This window comes from Podarcis tiliguerta (genome assembly GCF_965153285.1).
Source record: "Podarcis tiliguerta genome assembly, chromosome: 1".
Lineage (NCBI taxonomy): Eukaryota > Metazoa > Chordata > Lepidosauria > Squamata > Lacertidae > Podarcis > Podarcis tiliguerta.
Window position 1 is genome coordinate 106,063,380 of NC_139534.1, and position 10,294 is coordinate 106,073,673.

Consider the following 10,294-nt stretch of genomic DNA (forward strand, 5'->3'; position numbering starts at 1 on the left):
CTCGGTTGATGAACGCAATCTGTTCCGGAAGCCTGTTCGGCTGCCGAAATGTTCGACAACTGAGGTGCGGCTTCCAATTGGCTGCAGGAGCTTCCTGCACTCAAGCAGAAGCCACATTGGACATTCGGCTTCTGAAAAACATTCAAAAACTGGAGCATTTACTTCTGGGTTTTCTTTGTTCGAGAGCCGAAACATTCCAAAATGGAGGTGTTTGGGATCCGAGGTTTGACTGTATGTATATTGTCATTGGAGCTATGGTTTGTCTTAACAAGGTGTGTGAGCCAGACTGCAGTGTGATGGCTGTGAACGTGCACTGTGAAAGCCACGGTTAAAACTTTGCCCCAGCCATGATCTCACCATTTATCCATAGTCAAGCAACCATCCCTCACCCATAGTATCTCCATCTACAGTACACATTTGTAAGGATTACCTTGATTATCTATATGAAGTGTATAGTAAATGTCAAGTGTTTTTATAATATAAAAAACTCTGAATCTATGGTTTTGGATATTTACATTTTATGCCACAGATTTTTGTATTCATTCTTGAGTTCATAAAATATGGATTTTGCTTCATAGGCCGCGTTCACACAAAATTTTATTCATGAAGCAATGGAGACTGTGTTCATTGGATTGCTTAGAAGCTGTGTTCCACAGTTTTTCATTGAATATATTTTCAAGTGATCATGCTTAGCTTCAGCTAAGAAGTGATGTTCCTGTTTTCCATTTATCGTGAACTGAGGCAGCTGTTCATCACCATTGTATTGCAACATTGCATATGTTATTTATTTAAATCACTTGCGTTCAGCTATGAGGTGTAGAGAAAAAGAGTGGCAGATGAAGGAGTACAGGTTTAGCTACATGAGAGGTAAAAGAACAAATGGCTAATAATTATATTAGTGTTTCTTTTCACTTTATTTTACCATACCATAGCATAGATTAGTATGATAGGATCTAAACATTTTAAAAACATGTCATTTCTGAGATTCAGTTTGTAGTAATTCTTCCCTGCTTAGCCTCTGTTACAAACTTTCCATTGCTAAATATCACCCCCCCAACTGATAATTTTTTTCATTACAAATCACTATTTGGATTCCTGAAATGTATGTGGTTAGAAAGGGTAGTAGTTACTTAATACTTACATAGTTTTTAGTACTGATATTAAAAGCAATACCTTTCCTACTTCTTCTTAATTGGAGTCACACCATAGTTATTTTATGTGTCTTCAGAATCAGAACTAGATCCCTCTTCTACTTTGCTTATGAAAGTCCCATCTAGGCCATGAATCAAAGTCTTGGTGGGATTCAGCAGCACAGCTGAAAGAGATGTCTTCTTAGAGACAGCGCTCATGGAGTCTTCAGTGTTTGTGGATAATACATCAATCAAGTTATGATATAATAAAGCAACTTTCTGGAAAGATGTAGTTGATTCAAGAAACTGGCTAAAAGGTGAGTCCCTTTGCTGTACAGCTGTCAGGTCAAACCATGGGAAAGTACTAGGGGAACAGAAAACATTTATATATAGGTCACTACTACCAAAGTTTTAGAAGACATCTGAAGGCAGCCCTGTTTAGGGAAGCTTTTAATGTTTAATAGGTTATTGTATTTTAGTGTTTTGTTGGAAGCTGCCCAGAGTGGCTGGGGAGGCCCGGCCAGACGGGCGGGGTATAAATAAGTTGTTGTTGTTTGTTGTTGTTACTGAACACATATTTGAAACCAAAGGGAGTGGTGCATCCAAAATGCTATGGAAAGAATTAATGTAGTATAGAATTCTATGATGTCACCACAGTGGGCGGTTTTTTCAGTTAGGTCTGTTATCAGCTGTAGAGTGAGAGTGAGTTTCACGATGAGAGCAGCAGTTGTTGTTTTATGCTGCTATGTGCCTTGGAATATAAGTCTCTACATATTTAGCCAGTCTTGTATATTCATGTAAATGTGTTTTAGCATACCAAGTAAAGTAATGTGTTATGTTTAAACTCTAAACAGAGAATCTTACACAGTCTTTTCTAGGAGAGAAAAAGAGAATATTTTATAAAAGGTCAAACAATCTGGGGCAACTTCCGCACATATAAATGCCACCATTCTATCCTCATAATTTTGTTGTTAATAGAGGTCTTGCAGATAAAAATGGGAAGATTTAATATTTAACTTGCTAACCACTTTTTCTTTCTATGCTGCTAAGAGAAAACAAGACAAAAAAACAAAGAACAGAATGTACTGCACAGCTTGGAAGCTGCCTTCTCTTGGTCAGTCCACAACAGTAAAGGTAAAGGGACCCCTGACCATTAGGTCAAGTCGTGGTCGACTCTGGGGTTGCACCACACATCTCGCTTTATTGGCCGAGGGAGCCGGCGTACAGCTTCCGGGTCATGTCGCCAGCATGACTAAGCCACTTCTGGCGAACCAGAGCAGTGCACGGAAATACCGTTTACCTTCCCGCCGGAGCGGTACCTATTTATCTACTTGCACTTTGACGTGCTTTCGAACTGCTAGGTTGGCAGGAGCAGGGCCCGAGCAACGGGAGCTCACCCCATCACAGGGATTCGAACCGCCGACCTTCTGATCAGCAAGTCCTAGGCTCTGTGGTTTAACCCACAACAGAGAGGGCATTAAATGCATTTGATGGGTTGTATTCAACATAGTGCTAAGGTGAACATTCCATCAATGCAAGGATTTCTCCCTGTGCAACAAAACATACCCACCCACTTTCTCCATGCATCCCCTAAATCTGTGCTGGAGGTTTTCCCAACCCTCACAAGCAGATGCATGGGGCATGTGCAAAGAGAGTAAAGGAAATCCTATTGCGCTAGTACAAGTATTTAGTTGAATGTCACCTTAATGTTTCTCCCCTTTTAGCAATAACAGTCAGTAGAAGCTTACCTCTTTAAGCCAATAACAGTCTGGATGGTGATTTTCAGCAGAACTGAAGCATGGGGAAAGGTAGCATCCATTCTTGCACACCAGAGTTCCATGCCAGTGCTGAGTATACTTAGTGGCCATGGCAATGGTATAGCAACCCCACACACAATCAGGACTATACACAGGATGCGTGACTTTTCAATGTTAGGAACTCACTACCACGTGGAAACATTTCCAACAACTTCCACGCAACTGCCTAACTTTAGGTTTAACCCTGTCTCAAGCAGACACTAACCCCAGATGTTAAACTAACCAGTTGTATAAACTCTATGTCTTCTGGAAGTTTAAACTGAGTAGGGTTTGGAGAACAAGAAAATGGTGGGATTGGGTCATCAGGATTGAAGAACATAGGGTTCTTTTACTTGGAAAGCATGTTTCTAATTCAGTATCATGCACAGATGAAGCTCCATCCACTTTTTAAAATGCTCAATAGGTCAAGAGTAAATACTATTTCCAGTTTGTCATACTTACTTATTACACTGCAGGGTGGAAGCGAAGGCTTGGTTGATGAAGTTTTCACAAACTAGCTCTGGCGATTCCGATCTATTATCTAATGAGGTGGTACTAGCTTTTGCAGGAAAACACGCTTCATTGAGGAAGAGCAGGGCTCTCATGTAGGTTACACGCTGCCACGTGTAGCTATTTAGAGCTGCATAGAAAACTGCTGCCATCCACTTCGTATTGACAACAATTTCCGCTGTAAGATAACACAAATGTTCTATTAGACATACAAAGTGTTTAGTTCACCATACTTTTAGGCAGCCCTTAAGCCAAACTTTCCTGTCAATTTCTGACCCTTCTCACTGGTGAGGGATTGCCATTGTCTGAGGCCCTTTCCCGCACCTTTTTGGGGAAAACATATAAGGCCCACACAAGCAGGATCATGAATGGGAATGAGGCTGAGAGAATACCCGCATCTCTCCTCCTGTCCGTGGATGCAGACTCTGACCTGACAGGCAGCTAAAGGAGTCAAGAATAAAATGGTTGACTTCTGAGGCAGCTACTACTTCAGGATTACAGGTGGATGAATCACATTTTTAAAATCTTCTGTAGAAACAAGTCCTTGTGCATAGAAAACGAGCGCAGCAAGGAGCTCAGTTGCCTTTTGCAAATATGCTACTTCTTTATTTATTGGAAACTTAAAAAAATAATAATAATGGGGGAAGCATGAACCAAAATAATCTCTCTCACTTCCAGCCCACTCTACTATCTCATTCTGCCGCATGTGTGGATTGAGTCTCAGAGGTAGGCATGTGATGCTGGTGCCACTTTTTCCAAGCTGATGGCAGCCAGCTGTAATGGATGGTGAACCTGCATCTGAGGCTCCATTTCTGGGCTGGAGAGAAAAATTATAAGGGGCAGTGTTTTTTGTGGGTTTTTTTACATGTTTAGGGTTACTCTCATTTTAACTCAAGAAAATCAACATTTTATAGTTCAAATCAGGAAAAATAAATACAGTAAATGGACAAAAACACAAAGATTCACAAAATGTTTGGGGTATGCGTATCCGTGTGTACCCCCAGAAAAAAAAGCACTGAGAAGGGGTAATTGACCAATGCAGGGACAGAGGACAGACCTCTGGTGGTAGAGAGCGAGAGAAAATAAAGCTGTGGAATGGGGGGGAGTGGAAATGTTAACAGAAATGGGGTTCAAACACCTAAGACTAAAAAAGAAAATTGTTAAAACTGTAGCAAAAGTGAACTTTGCTTTTAACAGCAGGTAGGCTGAACAAAATATTCAGATGCAAACGTTAAGTATTGGAAATGCTCAGATATAATCACTCATTTGCCACATATAGCGGGGAGATGTCAGAAGGCCTACTATGTTTTTGGAGGATGGTTTGTTTTGTGCATCTTGATCCAGGACATGGCAAATGAACCTATTTCACCTCCTCCCTGCATACAGATACAAAAGCTGGGCTTTGATTATAAGAGGTGAACATTAAATCAACCACATAACAATAACCAAGCTCTCTTCTGCATACAGGCTGCAAAGTGAAGAAAGATAGTTCACCTACCATTCGGGTTACAGGGACATGTGGCTTGGATAACAGCTGGGTCTTTGAGGGCTTCCACAACTGTCCTGCTGGCCTCCCACATCTGAAAAAGTCCACTCTCCACAAACTTGTACTGTGGCCTCAAGATGTTATTGGAGGAAAGAAGTTGTTTCAGCCTAAAAGCAAATAAGAGCAGAGTTAATCAGATGGACTTTGGTCTGAGAGGCAAGCAGGCAGAAGAAGAATGATATAACGTGTTCTAAAGCTCATTATGGAAAATCACATTGGCAAAGGCTCAGACACTACAGCACCATCTGGTGTCGCATGTTTAACGATATCATTGCCTGAATGTAGCTGATGAGTCCCCTGTTACATGCCTTCAAAATGCATTCATGCATGTGTGTGGGCTCACTGGACTGGATTGTAATCACTGCCCCCAATTTCTACATGTTGCTGCTGTAGTTATTCATTTATATACCCCTTAATGCCAAAACAGGGTTCTAAGTGGTTTACAAGTCTAAAAATCAGTTGCACAAGAATTAAAATATAAATGATTAAAATTCACAATAAAAATTCTATTAAAACACTGAAACATAAACTCATCATTAAAATATACAATAAAGCAATCCCATTAAAACAATACACTGATTAAATGTTCAGTAGAAGATATGGGTAGAGCCTGGTACTATGAAAATGATATGTTTGCAATTACCATTCCTGACATCCTTAAGAAAACTCACAATACAAGCCAGAATGGTCATTCTGTAATGTGTCAATCTCTGAGCAATGTGAGGTTTTAGGGGTTCAAGCTTGTACTGTGGTTGCAGTGAGTGAGCAAGTGTGTGTCATAGTATAAGCAGTTAAGAAACCAAACACATCTGGTAGTGTGCCCTGCTTAAGTTACATTGGAAAAACTTCAAACATGGCTTTCCTTATAACCCAGAATGTACATGTTTTGCATCTAATGGCACAGACTAAACACTGTGACACACCTAATTCTAATACCAGCTGTGCAATCTTGGGGGGAGTGCATAGGATTGCGGTCCCAAGCTATAATTTGATGAACAGTTAATTGGGAGAGTTTCCTTGAGAACTGAATGGGACTTGCTTCTGAGTAAACAGGCATAGATTTGCACTGCTAGTCTCAGAATTCTAAAATATAATATGAGCAAAATCCTTAGATCTAGTTCCCAAGTAAAGCAGATAGTACTAGGAAGGGTCACCTTGAAAAGGTTCATCACAACTTTGACACCAGCAATTGCTTAACTCAGAGGAAATAGTTACTTGTTGCTTTTAAGTTGTGTCACACAATTGGATGCTATCTTCAAATTAAGCTAGCTCTGATGTTTTAATGCACAGTACCTGGGCAGAGGGATAGCTGTGACCAAGCTGTAGATAATGCAACATTTTGTAAGTGCATCCTGGATTTCTGCACAAATGTGGGGGAGGTGAGACGGAAGACAGCAGAGAAATACAGCATCTGCCCAGCCCACCAGCTTCCTGTTGTCATAAAAGCAGGAAACTCCCAGTGCCTCAAATTCTCCTGGAAAAGACAATGGAGAGGAAGAATGGTCTCTTGTTTCCACATAAGAATGGCCACCTATTTAATACCTGAGGTTGCAACCCCATGCACTTTCAGCTAAGAGCACAGTGGTGCTCTCTTTTTTTAAAAATATATATATATATTAACCGACCAATCAAATCAAATCACATCACATAAATTCCGAATTACAAAGCCGAATTTTAAATTTTTGTTGGGGGGACCCATATTTCAAATTCCGAAGGGGATTCCAATCATCATCTTGCTGCTGCGCTAATATCCACAAATCTGTCCAAATAATGTTCATAATTCTATCCAGTCCTATCTTGCTGTTCTCACTTCTCATCTTGTTCGTATATTTTTCTTTTTTTCTTTATGATCTCTTCTGATAATCTCCTTAAACAGGTAAACACCAGTTATAATCCTGTGTGAATTTTCCGTTCGTCCAACCATCATGTCGAGATGGTTTCCATATATCATCACTTTCATAAATACAAGTACTCTTTCCATCATCAGTCTCGCAATTCTGTCGCCTTCTTTAGTCCCTCTGAGGAGGCTCACCCACAATATGAAAACAGATCTATCCCTCCTCCCAGACTTTCGACAGAACTTGCCAAAATGGCGACGCTATTTTTTGCTGCGTCATTCCAAAGCTCTTATACTTTCCACGGTCTCCTTAAAACATGCTTTGGTTAGAAAATTATCTCCACACAGTCTTAAATCCTCAGCTTAAGTCATTTAAACGGCATTTTTGACTTGTGACTTGTGTGGGGGGGGGGGGATTCTTGGTTAATCACATAGAGAAAAGAAATGAAAGTTCCCCCCCCCCATCCAGTCCCGTTGCCGAACATACCGAGCCTTGGTGTGTCTTCTCATGATTTATTCCTGTTCCTCCGACCCGTCTTGTTTCTCAGAGATCTCTTCGGTTAGCAGTCTTTACTCCCCATTCTTCCTTGAAATTGCCAGAGCTTCCTCCTAATTGTTTCTTTTGAAGTTGCTGCAGCTAGAGGCGCGAATCAGAGACAGCGTCCAGGAGCGCCAAAGTCCGCACAAGAGCTTTCTGCCTAGTGCCCCCACCCCCTCAAATTCGGGGGTGGTATAGGGCACAGCAGGCAAGGGCAGTCCCCCCTACCCACTTGGGGGGGGGCAGGAGGCTATTTACTCCCATCACAGCCTCTTAATTACCTCGTGTGGGTCGGAGAGATGTTATTGTCAGCCATCTTCCAATGTGCCCCTAGTGGCCCCCCGAGCACAGTGGTGCTCTCACCCAAGCACAGAGGGATTTGTTTCTGAGTAAACCTGTTCAGGACTGCACTGCAAGGTTGTGTGATCCTACACACAGAGACAGCTCACTTGCTTTGTATAGCATACACCGTTCCAATAATCTGAAGTGGGTACCAAACAGAATACTGATTATTGTATCCTACCTTTCTCTACCATTAAAAGCCAGTTTCAGTAAAAAGCTTCTTCCACCATCACTTCCAGATGATGTGCAGCCTCTGCTTCCTGGGGAGGTGTATAGCATAGTTACAGAGAAGCCACTAAGAACATCTCTAGGTATGCCCTTAGAGCACATAGTGTACTTATGAGGATGTTTTCCATCTGTCTTAATGTAGAGGGCATTGGGATGGAGTTAATGTCTGTAATTTCTTTTTGAATACATTAACATGAAAGAAAATGGGCCACAACAGTGATGCGAGATGACTTCATTATAGCCAAGTCCTCTCGTCTGATGACACTTTGAGAACTTTGCATAATGACCACAGATAGCTTGTCATACACCACAGTTCTTCTGGGCTATGGGGGACTGAAGCCTCTGTCCCAGAAACAAATGCAAAAAAATAACCACCTGGCACTATTTCAAAAACTCTGATTTAAAGTCTATAATTTGAAAATTGCCAAACCTCAGAAACTGGACACCTTTCAAAAACTATAAAAAGACATTTAATATTCTTCCTCTTTATCTTCAGGGATGATTATGGGAAAGGATTTCATTGTTCTAAGCTTCCCTCTATCTAGTTATTTCCTGTGTGTTTACCATTCATTTGGAATAAAGACCTGGATCTCTAGGCAGGAGTGCACCTAATTTTTGTGATTACTAAATTGATTGCTGAATGCCTGTCAAGCACCTGAGTCTTACCCAGAGTTTCTGGACGCCTTGTAGATATCTGGATGCTCTTTCCTGACAGGCCACCCAGATGCAACATTGTCCTGGCCAGCTGTTTCCCAATATGGCCTCCACCAATGATCCCAAGCTTCAGGCCTTGGCTGTCACCCTCTCTTTTCTGCCTGAGGAAGAACATAAATGGCAGTGTCATTCATTCTTTTTATTTGTATGCTGCTTTTACATGGACAAAAATGATAAAAGTAGCCTGCAACAAGAAAACAGGAAGGCATCTCACAAACAATTTCATAATAACATAGCAAAACAACACAACAGCAAATATAATAGCATATGAAAAATGTCAATACTATAAATACAATGAGATTACACAAGCAACATCCAGCACCCAATAGCAAAAAATAAAGAGCAGCTCTACAATTCTATGATTCCATGTGATTTTCATCCCTCTTTAATATCCATTACAATCAATGTCTTGCATCATGGACAGATCAATAAGCTCAAACTCTGTTGAAACAGAAGGAGGAACGCTGCACAAGTCAGAATGAAGTCTTAAGATAAAAGTGTGTGAGGTCCCTTTATGCTTTGCCCCTGTAGACCACAGACTGAGAAAAGGGGAAGAAAGTGGTGTTCCATTAATATAATGCAGCTTTAATCCACAGCAGGAACGATCTTTGTTCCTTACTTTACCTGGTGGCTTGGAGCAGTCTGCAGAAGAAGAATGCGTGGGCACAGGCAGTCACTGTCAGTCCTTTGGCACGGCATCTTAGGCTCATCAGGGGCTCATGTATCCCTGCTCCATAGTCGGGCTGAAAGGTCTTCAGGTTCACCATAATATCATCCATCTTGAGCTCGAACAGAAACCTGTGGTGAGCGGCAGCTGCAATAGTGGCAGAATGGTCATCCATTTCCAACTGCTCTGTGGTGACCACCCTTTCTGCAAGTGAAATCAACTATTGTGCATGTGGCCATTCTTGTACCCAGAGCCTCGGGTACTTTTGCCTTTAGTCAACCGCACAGGGAAGCGGCACAGAACGAGAAACAAACTTCTCTGCCACAAACCCTGTGTTTCCAACGAAAGGGGGAGACGTCTAGACATTAACTCTGCGGCTATTTGCACAGCTCTTGGGAATGAATAGAGTGGATATCCCTTGTCCTTCAGACCATGCTCAGTTCAAAATATAGCCTTAAAAAAAACACAAAAAAAACTAGCTACTGACCAGAGTCATCAATTGGCCATCAAGAGGATAGTAATATTGAAATGTAAGGACCTGTCTTGTCCTGTTGAACCATTGATGGCCATGAGAAGCAAAGTTGCCTTCGCCTGGCACAAGAAAGGGGGAAAGAAGGAAAGACCCTCACCAAATTACCAGCTTTCACATCCGCTAAAAGAAACAGGCAGCTGCAGCGCACAACATCCCATTCTTTTTCACTCCAAAAGCTTCTGGGTCCTGCTCAACTGCCATGCTATCAAACAAAACCACCGTCGTCATGGCAAATGCCTGGTAACTGAACCTTGTTTCTAGAACCCATTTTTGCACGTGATGACTTCATAATTGCTGCCTTTAAAGGGGACAGCAAATCATTTCCCTCCCTACAGGGAATCTTAGCAACTCTTTAAAAGGTACAGACTAGTTTGAACTGTCTTATATGAACTTTCCTGAGCTTTAGACATCTTTGTTTGAATCTGCTGATACCTTGTGTTGAAAATTGTTAGTG

At 41.5% G+C, this 10,294-nt stretch overlaps 1 protein-coding gene and 1 long non-coding RNA gene across 2 annotated transcripts; one reads left to right on the plus strand and one right to left on the minus strand.

The window, feature by feature from the left end:
- Positions 1 to 584: 584 nt before the first annotated feature.
- Positions 585 to 9,921, minus strand: NOXRED1 (NADP dependent oxidoreductase domain containing 1). The gene is given in 7 exon segments (XM_083448666.1): positions 585 to 1,494; positions 3,389 to 3,614; positions 4,935 to 5,089; positions 6,276 to 6,456; positions 8,594 to 8,742; positions 9,266 to 9,517; positions 9,519 to 9,921. Coding segments are annotated over 7 exon segments (1,272 nt in total). The 5' UTR covers positions 9,548 to 9,921; the 3' UTR covers positions 585 to 1,214.
- Positions 3,124 to 8,916, plus strand: LOC310681418. Its single transcript, XR_014513262.1, has 2 exons — positions 3,124 to 6,563; positions 7,709 to 8,916. It is a non-coding gene; the product is annotated as an uncharacterized lncRNA (long non-coding RNA).
- Positions 9,922 to 10,294: the final 373 nt, after the last annotated feature.